We start from the raw sequence: 20,172 nt of genomic DNA, 5'->3' as shown, positions 1-20,172 counted from the left end.
TTTTATACAGCAAATATAATTTGGTTCTTATATATATATTTCAGATTTACAAAGTTCTCTTAAAAAATGAACCCAAGAAGCAGTTGTTTAAAAAAATACATGTAGTTAAAGGACTTCACTTTGTCAAGCCATAACTTTGGAACAAAATGTTCCTTCCATAACATCTGCACCAAGTAACACCTTCTTGCTAGTTATGGCCTTGTAATAATAGAGATAGACTTTAGTTTGAAACAAAGGAGTAGCCTATTTGATGTTCTGACAGACTGAAGGAAGGATAATAGTGGTGTTTATATTCTAACTTGGTGTCCACAGGCAGAAAAAGATGAACAGGCTACTATAAGGTGAATGGCAGGATACTAAACTTTATTGTTCCTTATGCTGGAATATGATTTCAGTATAGAAAGACATTACACAGAACAATATGCAAAAATAAACACATGAAACAGTCTTGGCAAAAATTGCACCAGCTTAAAAGTGACAATCTTCAGCCTTCCTATTTACATACATAGAAACCTTAAAGACAATTATGAACATACTTGCACTCAATCTAAATATGTTAGAGTTCAAGGAGTTATTCTTTAAAAAGAATCTAACGGATGTCAGAAGCCTGCCTGTTTTTACTCAGTGGTTGCCTTTTCATGAGTTTCGATGTGGACTTTCAGATTAGGGGCAAACCTGTACCTCATTCCACAAATATGGCAGCCATAGGGCCTCTCTCCTGTATGCGTGGTTCGATGTCTGGTCATCTGTCCGCTTTGGCCAAAACGTTTACCACAAACATCACATTGATACGGTTTTTCTCCTGAGTGGTATCTCATGTGTGTTTTAAGATGACTGCTAGTATTAAAAAGTTTGCCACACAGGCCACATTGATACGGTTTCTCTCCTGAATGACTTCTTTTATGAATTGTAAGGTTCTGGCTCTGACTGAATGCTTTTCCACAAACATCACAGTGATAGGGTTTCTCTCCAGAATGGGTCCTCACATGCACAATCAGATGCTCTCTGCGATAAAAAGTCTTACCACATTCTTGACAGACATACTCTTTTATGCTAATGCTCCCGTGTATTCTTTCATGCAGCCGGAGACAACGCATATTGGCAAAAATCTTGCCACAAACTTCACAAAAACATGTTTCGTTGTGACAATCTTTAACATGAACTATCAGGTCCTGGGTAGACTGGCAGGTCATCCCACAAGCAGTGCAATCGAAATTGTTCTCATGTGTTTTTATGTGCTTCATCAAAGAGCCAATGTACTGGAATCCCTTGCCACAAAAATGACAAAAGCTGCGACCCTTTTCACTTTTAGCTTTGTTTTTCTCTTCAGGCATTTCACTTTGCCCTTCACTTATATTTGTGTTGGTCTGTTCTCCTTCGTTGTTCACCAATTCCTCATCTCGGTCACTGTTCTCACTCTGGGCTGCAGAGCTGTCTGAAACTGGCTCCAGTTCATATGATATTTCTCCCTCTTGCAGATCTTGCTCGCTTTTCACAATTACAGAAGAAGGTAAATACATCTCCTCAGTTTGACTGTCATCCCAAAGTTCCTCCTGCTCTTCTTTTATCTCTGTCAGCTCATAGTCTGTCTGAACTGAGCAGTAGTTCCAATCATTATTGTCCAGATCTGCACTTTTTTGAGAGGTTCCTGGGATCTCAGCATTAAAATCAGACTTTTCTGGTGTTGAGGGTCCTGGTATCTCAGCATCCAAATTAGACTCTTCTGGTGTTGAGGGTCCTGGGTTCTCCTGCAGTGGTGCATCACACTCATCTTCCTCACTTTCCACTGTGCTGCTGGTCAGTGAACGCTCTACAACTGCAAGAAAAATGGGAAAAGTTAACCAACATGTTATGTTTACATTTATATTAGAGTTTAAACAATTTTCCCGAGAAATTTGAGCAACGCAATTACTTGAAATCTTTTTTTTTAAACTTTTGAAATTCAACATATCATCACAGTTTAATCAGTTGTAATTAGTACTTTTTTGGGAGTAGCATAAAATGCCTTTCTAAAGCATACAAATCTTATTTTTCTGCACTAGAAAATGTCTATCATTCAGAATGTAAAATTGCACTTGAATAAACGAAAAACCAGTTAGTTAATTTATTTGGATTGAATACAACTGTTTCATTTACTCGTTTATACATTTACTATTGCTCTTTTAAAAAGCAAACGTTTTTCTTATTCAGTTACTGGACTAATCAACGGAATATTCAGTAGAATACAGGATAACAAAAAATAACCTGAAAGCGGAAACCCTAATTTAGAGTAAATACTTTTCTACAATAAACAAACCAAACTAAAATGTGCATGGGCAATCTCTCCTAACTAACTGCGTCTGATAGTGTTGCTACAAGTACTCAGATTAAGTAAAAGTAGCAGGAATACTTTGTTACAAGTAAAAGTCCTGCATTCAAAGTCTTACTTAAGTAAAAGAACAAAGTATTGGCATCAAGCTTTACTTACAGATAGATAGATAGAATAAAAAAGCTCAATAAAAAATAAAATAGCAATAAAAACAAATGTCTAAAATATACATACAAAATAAACACAGATCTAAGTTGTACTATACAGTAGGATATTGTTAGGTGTTGGAGGAATGGAATATTAAATATGATTTAAAGTTCCAAAAGTCCAAGTATTCACTATGCAGATTGGACAATTTCAGAATAAGTTGTATATTATTCTGAAATAGACCAATCTGCATAATGAGTACATCATATGTTTTGATTATAATTACTGATGCATTCATGTGTTTATCAAAGCAGGTGATGGTGCAGCTCATTTGAATTGATTTGCATAATGCAAGGTAGCGTGTGCATTTACTCCAGATTTGAAGTTTTATTTAATTGTTAATTCAATTTCACATCCTTAATCCAAATCTGCAAAATAACTAAAGGTATAATTTGGATCTTAGATCTTTGGATCATTGGATTTTACAACAGCAAACTCTCTTGGATTTTTTAAAAAGTAAATTAAAAAGGTCTATTATTTTTTTTTTTTTGGCTTTTAATTAATTTGGCTCTGTAAAGCACTAAAGCTGCATCTTGCATGAAAGGTGCTATATAAAACAAATACAGTTTATAAAATAAAAGTACACTATTTACCTCTGAATTGTAGTAGTACAAAGTAGCAACAAATCAAATTACTCAAGTAAAGTACAGGTCCCACAAAACAGTACTCGAGTAAATGTAGTGAGTTACTTAACACCACTAAATATGAGTCCCAAACCTGGTTTCTTCCGCAGGTCCAGCGGTGGTGGCGGACTTCCAGCGTCCTCTTCAAATAGGTCGGTACCACCGTCCGCTAACAAAGCTAACTTTATGGTTTTCTCCACTTCTCCGAGGATATCCTCCGCTGCTCTGTACAGCCGCTGATGAACAAACAGCCTCAGCTGAATCAGAGCTGTTTCCATGCCTCCAGATTTAGTAATGGCACACTAATATGATCAATAGTTTCAGAAAGAAGGAAGATAAACGTGGCTAACCTAGCATAAACCATAGAAGTATTAACAAGAAGCTCCAACGGTTGCTTCTTCTTCTTCGAGTTTATTGTCGGATGGCGAACCAACTTCAAAGTAGCATACTGCCATCTAGTGGGTCGGCGTGTGTAGACTCACATTGCATTGAGAAGGGAAGAAATCACATCTGCATTATATAAACGATCATAGCTTACTTAATTTGTCTATAAATTGCATTCTTATTCTTTCCTTTAATAACTCCCTCATTATAATCACTCTTAATGGTCTGTTTTGGTTTAGGACTTGGAGCTACATCTCTTGAAGTTGACAGATTTTATTGATTTATCCCCATTATATATGTATATAGTATGGATTGAAAACCTTTATTCTTAAACCTTGATCGTGCCATGAATACCTTCAGTCTGTGGTAGTTATCCTCCTTTAAACTGTTGAACCTGTATGTAGGAATCATAGCAAAGTATTCAAATGATAATTGGGATTATAGTGGAAAGAAAAAAAAACATACTCACTCACATTTGTGACAATAAACCCCACAAACCAAGAATGTAAATGTTTATGAAATGCATTTATTGAATTTTCGAGTTTAATGTTAGGTGTCTTGCTACCCTTATAACCAACCCGCACAATGCCATTGCATTAAATATACAGACATATGAGCAGTTAAGCAATACACTCACAATGTCAGCTGTATTGGGTCAAGAATGTTGTTGATGTTTGTATTTTAGCTTACAACATGGTCTGCCTGGTTAATGGTAACAGTCTTCACTCAGTGGCTGCCTTTTCATGAGATTTCAGGTGCAACTTTAGACCAGGTGCATACCTGTATCTTATACCACAAATATGACAGCCATAGGGCCTCTCTCCTGTATGTATGGTCCTATGTGTAGTCATCTGCCCGCTTTGGCGAAAACTTTTACCACAAATATCACACGGGTAAGGTTTTTCTCCTGTATGGTATCGCATATGCGTTTTAAGATGACTGCTTGTATTGAAAAGTTTACCACACAGGCTACAATGAAACGGTTTCTCTCCTGAGTGACTTCTTTTATGAATTGTAAGGTAAGTGCTCTGACTGAATGCTTTTCCACAAATATCACAGTGATATGGTTTCTCCCCAGAGTGTGTCCTCATATGAACACTCAGATGCACTTTCTGGGAAAATATCTTGCCACAGTCTTGACAGACAAACTCTTTCATGTCTTTATGAATTTTTTCATGCAGCCGGAGGGAACGTAGTTTGTCAAAAGTCTTTCCACAAACACCGCAAAAACATGTTTTGTTGTGATTACTTTTCAAATGAGCTATCAGCTCTGGTTTAGACTGGCATTTCATCCCACAAACTGTGCAATCAGTTGTCTTCTCGTGGGTTTTTATGTGCTTCATCAAAGAGCCTACATACTGGAATCCCTTGCCACAAAAATGGCAACATCGACCTCTTTTTCCACTTTTAGCAGAACTTTTGTCATGGGGCAATAATGCTGGGTCTTCCTCATTAACGCTGCCACTTTGTCCTGGGAATATCATTTTGTTCTGTTTCATTGTCTGTTCTCCTTTGCTTTTCACACACTCATCATCACTGTCATTGTTATCACTCTGGGCTGCAGAGCAGTCTGAAGAAACTGGCTGCAATTCATATGATATTTCAGCCTCTGGCTGATCTTGCTCACTTTTCACAATTTCAGAAGACAAATACATCTCCTGTGTTTGACTGTCATCCCAGAGTTCCTCCTGCTCTTCTTTAATCTCTGTCATCTTGAAGTCTGTTTGAACCGAGCAGTAGTTCCAGTCATTATTGTCCGGATCAAAGCTTGTTTGAGAGGGTCCTGGGGTCTCTGCATTAAAATTAGACTCTTCTGGTGTTGAGGGTCCCTGGTTCTCCTGCAGCAGTCGAGCATCACACTCATCTTCACTTTCCACTGTGCTGCTGGTCAGTGAAGGCTCTGCAGCTGCAAAGGTATTAGATGAAAAAGTTACCCAACAGTCTGTTCAGTTTCGAATTTAAGTACATTTTTTAATAAAGTATTTCATATGAGAAACTACAATTTGAAAGGAGAAGTTGTCCATTGTGCTGCTGTGAGATCATGAGTAAGATTACTTTGAGGATCGTGCAGGAGTATGAATTACAATACAGTACATTTGTATGACTTGCTTTTGCCTTTGGAGGCCCCATCCTGCATTTCACTGTTAAAGATGCCAAAAACCTTAATTAATGTCTGCCCTAAGGAAAGCCTTTTTTAAAAAATCCCATTGTACAGTTGTTTATCCTCAAAGCAAGCAAGTTGGACAGAGCCTTATACGGAGGGTACACTTAACCAACCAGCTTCTTCAAAAAATAATTTAACAGGAGCCCCAAACCTGCTTTCATTCGCAGGTCTTGCAGACGTCCAGCCTCATCTTTTGATGGACCTTCATCGAAAGCTAACTTTATGGTTTTCTCCACCTCTCGGAGAATCTCCTCCGCCGCAGTGAACAGCCGCTGATGCACAAACGACCTCAGTTGAAACATTGCGGCGTCCATGTTTCCGGAGAGGCTTATAGCACAAAAATATTGACGATTATTGCAAGAAAGCAAGGAGACAAGCGTAGCTAACCTAGCCTAAACCCTCTAGCTAGTTATCCGCTAGCAGCCACTAAATGACTTCCGGTTTGAACCTTTCAAAACAAAATGTACTTTATCAGTCACAACAATGGGCACTCACAACACCAAAATGAAAGCGACATCTTTTTTGAAAATAAATTGCATAAATGGCCTCCTTGGGATTGATCAAGTAAGAGATTTACACCAGAACTCTTGTCCACTTTCATGTCTTTTGTGCTTTCTTCATTATATCAAAGTAGTTGTGAATATTGTGTTGTTATCGAAACCATGACCAAAATAATAAGTACGTTGATTTATGAATTAGGCAATTTAATGATCATTTGATTACTATATTTACTACAAGTTAGTTTTGAGTTGAACATGTAATTATGTAAGTCATAATAGCGTTTTATAATAAATACATACATATTTATATCTATGAATTGCGAACAAACTGTAACAGTCTCTGATTGTGGGGCACGTTTTATCTTCACATTTTAAAGTTCTCTGGTTTTACTTTGAAGGACGGAATTTCAAACCGGATGTATTGTTGTTTGCCGGCAGAGCGTCCCTGTGATCACATAAGTTTTACTAAACATTGCCCGGAGAGCAGAGACATGTCGTTCTGCAGTTTCTTCGGAGGAGAGGTCTATAAAGACCATTTTAAACCAGGTATATATTCATCGTTGTGTACTTTATAGAACTGTCTGCTTGATAAGTTGCACTGTTTAAAGAATGTTTGGCTAAAGTAAAATTAACGATAACTAGCTAGCCACTGTTAGCTAACTACTCCATGTAACGCTTAATAATACATCAGCGGCAGTGCATATCTGTCTAATATTGCACTTGTAGCCTTTAATGCTTTAGCCACTGAAACACCTATAAATAGTAAGATTAACCCGATTCATCAGATCACAGAAAACTAAATGTGTGGATGTGGAAATTATGAAACAATGTGGTAAGTTGTGTAACCCATGGTCAGGTTACACAACAACTATGTTGTAAAATTGGTTGTTGTGTACAACAAATAAGAACTTTTTCCCCCGTTAAAAATGTCAACCTTAAACAAATACAAAGTTATTATATTAAGTAAATGTTTTTTTAGCTTTTTCTGAAAGATGTTGTACCAAATACTGATAAGAGCCACTATCTTCTGCACTATGTGAGCCAGTGTTTTTGTTTGTAACAAGTCATTATGTATAATGTCATTACTATTATGAAAAAAAGTTAGCACTAACCATTGACTTTATATATAGGTACTAACTTTATATCAAGTCTGAGCCATCCTAAATAACAACATTATTAAAATAGGTATTGCCTCATTCTTTTTTTTCATCAATCATCTCCCATGCTTTAATCTTCAGGGGTTTATGTCTGCTCCAAGTGTGATCACCAGCTGTTCACCAGCCGCTCCAAGTACGAACACTCATCTCCCTGGCCAGCATTCACAGAGACCATCCATGAAGACAGTGTGTCCAAAAAAGAGGAGAGACCTGGGGCCTATAAGGTACAATCAATACAAAATAGAAATACTTATTTCAGAGGACCCTGTCAGTTAGAATGCTATAAAACACATTTCATACTTGTTTAAACACTATTATCATCTTCTGTACGTAGCTACCTTTAGATAAAAAAGTGAATTGATAAATAAATGGCTGATTTTGCTGTGTTTTTCCAGGTGCGATGTGGGAAATGTGGAAATGGACTAGGCCATGAGTTTGTGAATGATGGGCCAGGCAAAGGCATGTCTCGCTTCTGAATATTCAGCAGCTCACTGAAGTTCGTCCCTAAAGGTACGTCCGACTATATCACAACACCATCTGGCTGCCACTGCTATTGCAACAGCAATTTTACATTGACTTTATGTCACATTTTGATCATAGTATTTCAATGCTAGACCAATTTCCCTGATGATTTATTTGTTTACATTGGTTAGGTCTAGCATTACACAACTTAGAGTAGATACCATCCAAGTAAAGATGCATTGGCTGTGATGTACATCCTGAGAAACAACTCTATTCTCTCCCCACAGATAAGGTTGATGGACAGTAAGGTGAGCCGTTAGAGGAAAATGCTGCTAGAGTTGTAGAACTTTCTCTGCGCTGCTGAAGGTGTGGACAGTGGATGAAGTGTTCTGGGATAAAGCCCAATCTGGGAGCGTCAGGGCTCTGAAGAATGATGTCCACACTGAGCAGCAAAAACAGAGGACTGGTCGCAACACTTTTTTATGATGCAATCATCACCATCTCACTGTAGCCTCTCGATCACAGTCTCACCACTTTTTAAACACTTATTTATAATAATTAGGAAATACACAGTCATGCTATTTTTTTATTGATAATTTTGCAAATAAACTAGCTTAACGAAAAAGACTTCATCTCAACGCAAAAGCTTTGATTAATGCTTTTTATTTCTAACCCTGCTTTCCAAACTAAAGGAATTGGTACTGACACCACATTAAATCTAAGTCTAGGTAAAGTTTTCTCAGGATATTTTTTTTAAAATTAATTAATAAACTGCATCTACCTGCGATGTATGATGTGCAAGATGCTGACCATTTATAATATTTCTGTTTTCACTTGATAAGCTTTATGTACATTGTTCACAATGACTGCTATGCAAACTGAAATAAATGTATTTTAAAATAACAAAACACAGTGCCCCGATTTTGAGCTTATTGTCTTTATTCTTCTTTTCTTTTTTTAAACTTTCAGTCAGTAATGAGGTAAGTAGGACAGATGGAGTCTCTTATTCTGGAACAAACGGCATCTTAGGTTTAAAACTAAGATATCAGAATGCAGAGAAAGTACTACTGAAATATTAATTATATGTATGGTATCCTGAGGTGGAAGGAGTACTCGTATATTTGACTTGTGACAGTAAATGTTGAGATACTAAATAGACTTTTTTCAGTCTACATTAACGCTACTGCTCAGTGATGTAAAAGTGCTGCCCTCAAGTGGATGTAATGAGAATGAGATCAGACATTACACAAGTAGGACAGAGCTGCTGACACGTGACACCTTCAGACTGACATGCAAGTCCAGCTTAAGTCGGGTGACACTTTGCACACATTTCTAACCAAAGAGAGATCCTGTTTGATTTTAACACACAGACATTTGAAATGGATGAAATGTCATATTGCTCTTTCTCTGGTGGAGAAGAATACAAAAATCATTTCCTACCTGGTGAGTGGCAAAGAAGCATGAAGTCCCACTGTAGAGAAAATTAAAAGTCCACTCATATTTTGGTTCTTCTTCTCAGGCATTTATGTTTGCTCTGAATGCGGGCACGAGTTATTTTCCAGCATGTCAAAGTTTGAACACTCTACTCCTTGGCCGGCCTTTTCACAGACTATCCACGAGGACAGTGTCACCAAATACCCCGAAGCATGGGGACCCTTAAAGGTAGATGACCTTTGCACACTGCTGGATGTTTTTTATAAAAAGAGAGGACATTAGATTTACGATAACAATGCACCTGTTATTAATCATGTAATGTTTAGGTGTTTTGATGAACCCTTCTTGATGTTAATATCCCAGGTTTGTTGTGGGAAGTGTGGCAATGGATTGGGCCATGAGTTCTTGTACGATGGACCAAAAGAAGGGCTATCACGCTTCTGAATATTCAGCAGCTCACTCACGTTCATCCCTAAAGGTGAATTTGTCTTCACAAACACGGTACATTACATCCTCTTCATGCACCTTTAACCCTCTGTTTGTTTCGTTGATTTATCTCTCCACAGAGAAGGTTGATGGATCGAAAGGTGAGCTGTGAAAGAGAAGAAAGCTTTCTGCTGCTAAAGGTGCGGACAGTTGATGAAGGGCCTTGGAACAAAGCCTAATGGAGCTCCAGGGCTCTGATGGACATTGGCCTCACTGTGCAACAAGAACAGACCAGTCTCAACCACTTTTAACCGGGAGCACAGGTGCACACGAAAACAGCAACTTGGATCTCAATTCAACCACATTAAACTGTACAACTGAACCCACACTCGTTAATTATCAACATACCTCTCTGGAAAACATCTGGAAAAGATCCAGATATGAGTTAAAGTCTAACCAGTCACATTGTTTGCATGCCTCACCACACCATTCTGGATCTATGAACATTTAGGAAACACACTCTTAAAGTGTAATTGCGTGCTTCGCTCAGTTGATGGTGCTATGTGCCCTAAAAACAAATCTTAAATGGACTTCATTCATAAGTGGGTATAACTATAGACATCGTTTTTTTCTCTCTAGACTACAAGACAAAGACTTAAGAGAACTCGCTTCTGGCAACGAAAAAGCCTTATCGTAGTAGTTTCCAATGTTTTTGAAATGTTTTTAAGTAAGTGTTCTGAAGAATCGATAGTGGATAAAAATGCTGCCTGCAAATATTTTTCACAAGTAATGTTATTATTGTCACAAAACCCGAGTGTGTTCATTGATTTTGTTGACATCCTTGCTAAAATACACCAGTTAAGAGTACTATGAACATCATGTTCATGCCATCTTTGTTACGAGGTGGGCCTGCATTAGGAAGTACATTAAGGATTTGTCTGGATTTCTTAGTAAAACTCAGACATATGGCCATGTTCCAAACCTGTAAGTGTATTCCAGAGTTTTCCAGATAGGTTAGTAAGCCTGCTTTTTGGCTCGTGGTGGAATTATAAACAAAGTGAGGGTGTGAGGGTGCGTTCAACAGCCCGTCTGCTGTTTAAATGTCTGGCAGAGAGCAGGTGTGGAGCTGCTCGTTTCAAAGGCTGGGAGATCAGAGGGGAAGATGAAAGATGCAGTGTCAGGCAGAGGATTAAGAAAGGAAGTGCAAACTTTCATAGATTGTAATGTGTAGGATAGCATTTAAAGCAAAGACTGTTTTGTGCATCTGATGATGATCCAAATTCTTGAATTCACTTCAGAGAGAGCAGCTGTTCAGTATTTATGTGTTGATAAAGTAATACCTATCTCGTGAGGTGTCTTTCTCGTGCATTCTCTGTTGTATTGCCACACAGCTGGCACACAGACTGAAGTGTCCTCAGGGGTGACGTCTGGAAGACAAAAGGGGGGTTGTAGAGGTGTAGAGCAACCTTAGCCCTATCCCTAACTCACCACTGACAGAGACCAAAATCCAAAGATAAACCAGATGTGAGAATGAGAAATGGAGAAGAACAAGCAAATGATCCAAAGCACAGGACTTTAATTAAAATTTGCTATCTGCGAGAACACTCCTTCTGCCTGGCATGTGAGCACAGCTGTATGGCCGAGAGGAAGCAAACAGGAAGGAGGAAGTGGTAATCCTCTGATAGAATCACAGACGTAAATGTAAATCGTAACTACACTCTTCCTTCCACTGACCCCCAGGGCTCATCCTGCTCATGAGCAAATCCTTAAGTACATTAAACCACTACTACTCCAAAGCCTTGCACAGTCGCAAAGGCCGAACCTCAGGGTACAATTTGAACCAATGTGTGTGCCACTGACTCATTCGCAGGGACATCTTGTTTTAATTGTAATATATAAGAGGCCCGTTGCTTAGATGTGGATGTTTACGGGCACTGCACCTGCTTCTGTTTTGAGCCACAGAGAAAATTGTCTCATTCTGTCTACACACGCCACGACAATATATCTAGTTTCATCAAGGTATTCCCTCGAAAACATCTGCCATCCAGTGGCTCCGCTTCACACACTGCAGAAGCTGTGATCACTTTGTGGGAGGAATGAAGCTCCTGAATGCACGGCTGTAACGGAAATAGAGAAAGCTTCTTTCATCAGGGAGTAATGTGAGTTATCCCGCTATGATGTCTCCATCCGTACACGGCGGGGCTGCCCTCCACATGTTACAGACCACATGTGTTGGCCAAACGTCTGCATCCCCCTGTAATGACTGAAAGGATAAACAAAGCTTTTATACATGACACTGGAATGTGATTTCCTCTCTGGATCAAAGGAAAGTGCTGGAAACTCGAGGCACTGCAGGATGGGCATGCTGTAATTCTGTCAGGACAACATGTGTTTGAGAGAGACGAGGCTTATGAAAACCAAAATGAGAATATTTTTGCTGGTCCTCTCTGCAAAGCCCAGCAGTGAACCACAGCGTGCAGTATAGCATATATAGTATATTACCGAGCATATAAACAGATTTGATGCAGTGTGGGTATGTGAAATGCATATCTGGACAGCCTGCATTGGTTGTAAACACTGTAAATGTGGAATGAGGAGTAATAAAATCACAATTGCATTAAGGAAGAAACAGTTCCATTCCAACTATATGTCAACAGCTATGACATGGGAGGGAATGCACAGCAAAGCCAAAAATCGCCCGGTTTAGTCCCAAGTATGAGGGCTCCCTGTAAAGAAATAAACAATGAGAAATTTCAAAGATTATCTTCAATGGTATCTGCTGCTTTATTGTCACCGTTATCACATCATCACATATTTCTGAACTCCACCAGCTTCAAAAACACAGAGGGGGTTTTGAACATATATGTGTTTTCAAACATCACTCGCTATCTGCACTGTGATCTGCTTCAGGGAGATAGGACTTCGAGACAGCAGCACAGGTTGGTCTGAAAGCTTCAAAGGAAAACTCAGAGTGTGTGGCACTGGTATTGTTCACAAAGATCAGGGAGAGGGGTCTTTGTATTCAGGGATTCTGGAAAGAGGGGTTAAAACAGGAGAAGAAGACGGGCTGATTGTGTGCCAACATGTCAACCTTTATCCTTCATCAGAGGCTAGGGGTTTGAGAGGCCTTAAAGGCAGTGGGACTGTCATCCAGAAATACTTTCATATTCTGATGCTGGTAAAAAATAAAGTGTACCAGAGGAAAAGTAAGATTAATTACATTTTCCAGCATTAGAGTATGTCAAAATCAGGCTGTTTTTTGTCTTGATGATTTAAAAGGAAGGCTCAGCTTAAACATAGACAGAGAAGTGATGGACTGTGGAAAAGATGCATTTGAATGTCTGGAGAGGTTCATGGCACGCTAAAAACGTCCCTATTGCAGACAGAGACTGAATACTATTCAGAAGATGAAAGAAATTACCTCAGTCTTTCCCTGCGCACAGTGCCACATACTGTCTTCCTCCTGCCCTCACCCACCCACCCTGCTCACCCAAGGTCCCTGCAATTTGTGGCTGCTCATCCTCTGTCATCTTGGTAAGTAATCCCAGTGAGCTGCATTTAGGAGACAACTGCAAACATTTTTGTGCATGCTCTTTTTCGTTTTATGTGTATTGCAACATACATTAAAAAAATGATGAACCCCCACAGGGCCGAGGTAGGTGGTCTTATTAGACAAAATTGCTCCTTTGGTCAAGCTGATTGTTAACTTCTGTGCAGAAAATGTTCAGAGGTGCCTGAGCTCTTTATTCTCCTCAGTGATTATAACCCAATCAGGGACCTATAATCATTCCCAGCATACAGAGGTGTACTTAAGTTTTGCTTTGTAGATATTGTGAAAATCACATTTGCATTCACCAGAAATCCCTGAACATAAGGAAAAAAGGAACAGTTATATGGAGATGAATTGACTCAGCAATCTTCCATTTGTACTTTTTATGTCTCTATGTGTGTGCATGTGTTGTATCCCAACCTGCACTTTAACAACCCAAGGTTGTGGAATAGAGATAGATTCAAATATTTCAATTTCAAATATGTCAGTTCAATATGACCCTGATCAAGGTGCAGGTTAGCTTAGCTTAAAACAACAGGAAATGTGTAAACAGATATGCTAAGAGATATGCTAACAGGTTTGCAGCGTACTTCCTAATTATTTTTTAACTATTCCTTTCAAGCACATCACTGTTACCCTTGTATTTTACACCAAAGTTACGGTTTTAATTAAAACATTTAACGTGTTTATTGTGTTAGCGCATTTGAATCCCGCTTGTTGCGTGGATGAGGGGAATTCCAGATACCTTTCAGGTTTATGCCCCTTAGCCCCTATTGTGCAACACACAAACACTGATTTTACCTTTTTAAGACACCTCCTTCAAGAAGTCAACATTAGAGCCAACTAACTATTCAGTGGTATCATTTATCATTCGCTTTCATACATCAACAATAATCCTCGATTGCTTGATTACTATATGTTCATCATCAACATCTGGCACAGACAAACTTTAATGCTCCACATTGCTTTTTATTCTTTTACGTATATGCCAGAAAAGCAAATACCCTCTAATCTCGCCTGTCACTCTGCAGTAATTGTTTCTCTAGATCCATCAGCCTCTCCCTGTTGGCTCATCAGTGTCCCAGATTTGTACGGAGAACATCATGTAATGCCAAATGCTTGAGAAGGTGAAGACAGTGAGTATACTTTGTGTTTTCCTCCATTTGTGTCTGTAACAATTACTGCAGGGAGTGAATGATTGCTTGGTCAAATCAGAATCCAAATTAATTTTGGATATGTTTTGGGGAAGTCCACAAGAGCCGTATTGCTGTCATTGGGACAAGCAGCTCTGTTTTGTCCCCTAAAAACACAAACCTCAAAACCCAAAGTGAGACCAGATGAGCCTTACAGGAAGGAGAGTGTGCGTGACTGTGTGTGTGTGCGTGTGTTGGTAAAGGGGTTAAAAAAGAAGAGGTCATACACTCAGAATACATTCCCACAGGAATGAAGCTCAAAGACAACCCAATGTGATTATCAGCTTTACGACAAAGTGAGGGTGTGGTGGCAGTGTTGTTTTAAAGAAAGAGAAAGATATCCAGCTTTACCTTAACTGCGATTCAACCTGTAGGCTACCGTATAAGGAAATCTCCAAGGAAAGTTTCAATGATATTGTTGGGCCATAAATAAGTGAAATACTCATTATGGTAAATTTGCTTTTTTACCAAAACAGGTTTGATACCAACATGATATTAACACAGTTGGCTGTAGTGTTAGGTACAACCTGTTAGCCTAACTTAGCTGAAGGACTTGAAAGAGCTAGGCTGGCTCTCTATGAAGGAAGCAAAAGCCACCTTCTAGGAGATCTAAAGATTACTTATCAACACGTTTGTTAAATTGTAACCAAAGAAAAGTTTAAAAGAGACCATTACATTACATAGCATTTAGCTGACGCTTTTATCCAAAGCGACTTACAATAAGCGCAATAAACCATAAACATTCCAACCAACCACTCACCAATTTAAAACCAATAAATATACCAGCACAATAGCCTCTTAACAAAATATAGCTTGTTACTAATTGAGGTTTGCAGGTGACAGTTTTGTTACCTTTGTACAGAGCCAGCATAGCTGTATACCCCTTAATCAGCTTAGCTGTAGCTACATTTTTAGCATCCAGATGTGAGTAGTATTGACATTATAATCTACCTCTCAGCATTAACACACATAAGCGTTTTAACCAATTACTTAGTGTTTTTATTCAAGCCTTTCCTCTTCTTTACCTGGTTTAGTAGAGCTTTGGACAATGATTGTCTAAACAACTCTACACTACAACATATTTGAACACATTTTTAAAACGTAAAATCCCTAAATTAAATATCAATTTTTGAAGGTCATTTCCCACCAGACCTTTTCTTTTCCTGGTGGGTCACATATTTGATCCTGTCCCCTTTGGCCAAAACAACTGTCAGTTCCTTTGCTGATGGTTTGCCTGTTTGAGTCGCACATAATTTAGCATTCCTGTGAAATGCAGACTGGCCCCACAGGGTAGAAGCCCATCTCCTGTTTCTCTCTCCCTCACACACACGCACGCACGCACTCACACACACAGACTCTGCCTGCAGGATCTCATAAGACAGGTGATAGGCTAGCATTTTAACAGTGAGGCAATAGACGAAGCAGCTTTTCTCAGTTTCTTTTTGAGGGAGAGAGCTCTCTTTTCTCCCACAGTCGATGTGACAGGTTGGAATTTGAAAAACATGGGAAACTCCAGAGCGTGGAGATACGAACTGCTGTGGTTTTACACCAGTAATTACAGTCAGTTAACACCCATCTGATGACTGTTTTTATTTACAGAAATCGTCCAGGTTTGACCTGTTGACATAAATGAACGCATAGCCCCCGGTCATCTAATCAGACATTTACCCAGATGCTCGTTCACGCGCATCTTTAGCTCCTCTGATTGTTTTTAATAAGCTAAGTGAGTGTGAAAATTAACAAGCACTTCCATTTTGGTGGCGCTTCTGGCCCAGTAACAGTAGCACAGTGTTCGATCCAACTGTCGGTGTCAGTGAACTGCAAATATGGAAAGTAAATTGTTTTTCACACACTCGGCGGAAATAGATGGTGACAGTGACACATAAAAGGCAGTGCTGTGGTCTGGAGCTGACGTCATGGTAATCAACGTTTAAGACGACGAGGTCTTTCAATGAAGGAAAGCCACATGGAGCAACCCACAAGCATTTCAGTAAGTAACAGTCTGGGATTGGGTACCACAAGTGGTACATGTGCACGCAGACTGGAACAATAGGCCTCCACAGGCACATGGGAGCATGCATAACACCCCGAAGGAATAAAAGTCTGCACGCATATTGACAGACTTCATATACATAGTCAGACGCAAGCTGCAGCTCAAAGTGTTTCACCTTCGCAGCTCTGTCAGATTCGTAGCCACATGTCTCAGTGAATCCCCTTAAGTAAGCTTGGAGGCATGAAACTGTATACCGAGCTAATTAAAGTTGTTTCTTTTTTAACCTCTTTCTCACTGTGTTTCTTCCTCACTCACACCCGGCTAATGTCATGAAGACACAAACACATACAAGCACACGCAAATCTCACACCCCCACCTCCCGCTTCTCCTTTTGCCTCCACCCTTCCCCAACACACCCAATATCACTTAGGAGCCAACCAGCAGATCCCACTTTTCACCGCAGAGCTGCGGATTAGAAAAGAAGGCATTTCCCAAATGGTCTGCGGCTTGTGCGATGACATGATTGTCAATCAGTTTAATTCTCTCAGTACTCTTTAGATCCTTCCTCTCCTGATTCTACTGCTACTATTAAGCACCAAAAAGAAGGTAAATAACTGTTTGAAAAAACACATGAGGCTCCTGTGCAGACTTGCTCCCCGGAAAGGCATTTTAGTTTTTATTGCAAAGATGAAAGAGACTTAAAAAATTGTTCTGTGCAGCTGGTCTCTAGCTGTCGAGGAAGGCCTGCCTGCATTTTTGTTTATTTGAAAAATATCTTGTATCTCTGTAGATTTATATTAGTAATGTAATTTAACCTCCTGGCTCTAGATGCTGCTTGAATCATGATGTCGGAAAATGTACCTCTGATATAAATTACTCCCATGTTGAACTCGAGGCATTATGTGGATCTAACACTGTTTAATGCTTTCAAGGCCGTTGAAGTTGTTGTATAAGCTCCAAACATTCCCCCTTCTCAGATCTTTTATACATTCATCCTTTCAGTGATGTCTCTATAAAGCTGCAGGGCAAGACTGCGAGTCAGGAAGTCCTCCTGGAGGCGAAACAGATGCATGCACCTGTGTGAAGGTAGTGAGACGCGAGGGATAGAGGGTGGGAGGAGAAGAGGAAGATCATTGTGTGTGGACTGAGAGATCAAAGTGTTTTTTTAGTTCTGTCCTCTGTCTCCACATCCATCCATCATGCTTACTGACTTTGCTTATGTCTGCAGATGAAAGTTTGGGAAGGCTCCAGGAGAAGGGTGGGGCCTCACCGTTGCTTTGTTGTTAGCTTTTGTATTCATTGAGCCTCCCTACCTGAGGGCCCGTTCATTGAGCATCTAACATACAGCAGAGCGTGTGTGACATCTTTTATTTCTTCAAAGGAGCTGCACTTCAGACACCACAATGTGAGCATTAAACTGGATTGTTTTGGGATAATGACCACATCACTGCATATAAAACCAGAACCAAACAGCAGGCACATTCTCTGATATACATACATCTTCAATCTGGAGTTCATTATCTGTAAATATCTCATTCCAGAGACAATAAAAAGGAAACTACAGCCATGCCTCTGCACCGCTAAATGAGTGTATCCTGGGCGGTGGTTTCAAAGATCTGTCATGAAGGCTTTAAGAAGATTCTCCCCGGTATCTTGCGGCTATCGCAAATGGTCGACAGCTACTTCCTCATACTGGAAATTACTAAATAAGAGTGGAACGTTCTGCTTTTGCTGAGGAGGATTTGTAATTTGCTGTAATGGCTGACACATGTATATGCCATCAGCGGGCCTCCGGCTATGGAAATATCTATCAGTGGTACACAAAAGGATGCAGCAGAAGCATACACCTGAAGGCACTGCAGATGTAAATGTAGTCTGGACACGCATCCATAAATACACACACATGAATGCAAGTAAAATAAATAAAGATGTCGAGATACACACACAAATACATCAACAGAGAGATATTATCCGACCGCAATCCTATACCAACAGGCACAGTTCACAACTTGAATGTCGTATTTGTTTCCCCAACACTGCTGCTCCCTGTTTGTTTCTTTAATCTCACTGTTTATATTTCTGGGTCCAAACCTGTCAGTGCATCTCCAACTAGAGCAATTAGCTTTGAGGGAAAAGCAAATAAAATGTCCTGATGAAAGCAGAGCCTGGATCCTGACCTCATTCTGATTGAATCTGCTGCTAGTCCGCAGACAGTCATTTCCAAAGCTGTGAATTCCTCAGTGCCAGGCTGGCCTCACGTTGGATGGATTTACAATGGCTGTTTGTGCTCCAAAACATATCATTATTCTATATTTGACTGGGTCGTGTCGGAATCCCCAGAGACCTTTGTTTTAGCACTTTCTTCTTTTTAAACCGGTTTTATATCTCAGTTGTATGTAATTTATATCGGAAAGGTTTAACATTTTTGGATATACTTTATTTAATATACTCTGGAAATCTATTTTCTCATCTAACTTTTGACAACAAAGCGAATAAGCGCACGGTATACAGCAATAATGATTCTTAATGTGCCAGTACATATCAGTTTGAGACCAATTACTTTCACTAACTTTCTCACTCTTGCAAAGGAATTGTCCACCACTAACTCTGTAAAAACTGATTGACTTTACTTATTCAGCAATGGGAAAACAAATTGTTAAAAGGTGAGATTTTAAGGTGCTATTAGGTGGATTTTGTTATCTTTGGACAGATTCATGTTAGTTGTTCCCCCGTTTCCAGTTTTTATGCTAAGCTAAGTTAGCCAGATGTGACCTTATTTTCACTATCCAGACAGGAGCGTGGTATCAATGTCTAGATTTTAAGTGTTTTTTTAACTGAGCAATTTATATTTTCTCTGAGGACATAGGAAGAGGGGTGAATAAAGATAAAAAATAAACTCCTCAATCAGCCAACGCAGAGAGTTTGCCAAATTCATTTACTATCTCTGTCTGAAACATACTGTGCCCAAGGCTTGAAGTGTGTGTCAGTGTTTGTGCACCTTTTCTCAGACAGATTATAGCTTCACCTCTCCTCGCTCTCTTTCCATCCCCTCATCCATTCAAACAGCCGCTTGGTGTGTGAGTCAGGTTCAAAGTCTGAAATCCATCTCAGGATCAACATCCACCTCTCTGCCAGAAGAAACTTTATACCTACTGCAGCTTCACAGAGTCGGGGGAACATCCCGGTGCTGATCCTTCCTGTACAACCCCTGAGGTGCTACACTCAGCCTCACATACTGTATTTATGGGACAGAACAGTCGCTGGGCCCCCCTCATGCTCCGAGTCTATTGTTTTTTAGGTTTGTGTCCGCAGACTTGTCACCGTGTCGGTTATGTGTTGTTCTCAGTGTTGAGTCTCAGGGTGCAGGTAGAGTACAAGAGGTTTTGGATAGACATCCTCCGGGCTTCTCTTACTCACAGAGATCTAACATACGGGTTCAGAGGGGCAAGAAGGATTTTCCTCAGTGGGGTCAGCTTACATTTGTAAAACAGTGATTTGCCTATCGTTTATAATAAAGTACACAAGCTATTATTTTTTTCGTGATAGAAAGTTCCCTGAAAATAAATCACAGAGATAATTTAAGGCTAATTTAAATTTGACAGATCACAAATAATATAAAAAGTGGGATGTTTTTGATGATACATCATCTGCATTTTGTTATAAATAAAAAATATTTTAATATGTTTGCAATGTCGAAATAAACATACTGTAGCCTCTTTATGAAGTTTATGTCCCCATGAAACATCTTCATCTATAGCTTGAGGAGGGAGG

At 39.5% G+C, this 20,172-nt stretch overlaps 3 protein-coding genes and 1 pseudogene across 3 annotated transcripts; 2 read left to right on the top strand and 2 right to left on the bottom strand.

Moving 5' to 3' along the window:
- Window positions 1-342: 342 nt before the first annotated feature.
- LOC134877602 (zinc finger protein 287-like) lies at window positions 343-3,594 on the bottom strand. Its single transcript, XM_063903164.1, has 2 exons — window positions 3,233-3,594; window positions 343-1,816 (listed from the first exon to the last, which is right to left on the bottom strand). Exons 1-2 carry the CDS (start codon window positions 3,414-3,416, stop codon window positions 618-620), a joined length of 1,383 nt encoding a protein of 460 aa, XP_063759234.1. The 5' UTR covers window positions 3,417-3,594; the 3' UTR covers window positions 343-617.
- A 230-nt stretch (window positions 3,595-3,824) lies between these two features.
- On the bottom strand, window positions 3,825-7,553 carry LOC134877603 (zinc finger protein OZF-like). Its single transcript, XM_063903165.1, has 2 exons — window positions 5,838-7,553; window positions 3,825-5,428 (listed from the first exon to the last, which is right to left on the bottom strand). Exons 1-2 carry the CDS (start codon window positions 5,998-6,000, stop codon window positions 4,245-4,247), a joined length of 1,347 nt encoding a protein of 448 aa, XP_063759235.1. The 5' UTR covers window positions 6,001-7,553; the 3' UTR covers window positions 3,825-4,244.
- Window positions 6,573-8,713, top strand: LOC134877605 (methionine-R-sulfoxide reductase B1-A-like). The gene is made up of 4 exons (XM_063903167.1): window positions 6,573-6,732; window positions 7,425-7,567; window positions 7,739-7,853; window positions 8,093-8,713. The coding sequence occupies exons 1-4, from the start codon at window positions 6,603-6,605 to the stop codon at window positions 8,110-8,112; spliced, it is 408 nt and encodes a 135-aa protein (XP_063759237.1). The 5' UTR covers window positions 6,573-6,602; the 3' UTR covers window positions 8,113-8,713.
- Window positions 8,714-9,083: 370 nt separating this feature from the next.
- Window positions 9,084-10,909, top strand: LOC134877606 (methionine-R-sulfoxide reductase B1-A-like; annotated as a pseudogene).
- Window positions 10,910-20,172: the final 9,263 nt, after the last annotated feature.

The sequence above is a fragment of the Eleginops maclovinus genome, chromosome 16 (genome assembly GCF_036324505.1).
Source record: "Eleginops maclovinus isolate JMC-PN-2008 ecotype Puerto Natales chromosome 16, JC_Emac_rtc_rv5, whole genome shotgun sequence".
Lineage (NCBI taxonomy): Eukaryota > Metazoa > Chordata > Actinopteri > Perciformes > Eleginopidae > Eleginops > Eleginops maclovinus.
This window is presented reverse-complemented; position numbering and strand designations above follow the sequence as displayed.

Excerpts from the sequence above, each read along its gene's own strand:
- LOC134877603 (XM_063903165.1), bottom strand. The coding sequence starts at position 6,000 with ATGGACGCCGCAATGTTTCAACTGAGGTCGTTTGTGCATCAGCGGCTG. Across the intron at positions 5,429-5,837 it reads AGACCTGCGAATGAAAGCAG|CTGCAGAGCCTTCACTGACC; the intron begins GTTTGGGGCTCC and ends ATACCTTTGCAG.
- LOC134877602 (XM_063903164.1), bottom strand. The coding sequence starts at position 3,416 with ATGGAAACAGCTCTGATTCAGCTGAGGCTGTTTGTTCATCAGCGGCTG. Across the intron at positions 1,817-3,232 it reads GGACCTGCGGAAGAAACCAG|TTGTAGAGCGTTCACTGACC; the intron begins GTTTGGGACTCA and ends TTTTTCTTGCAG.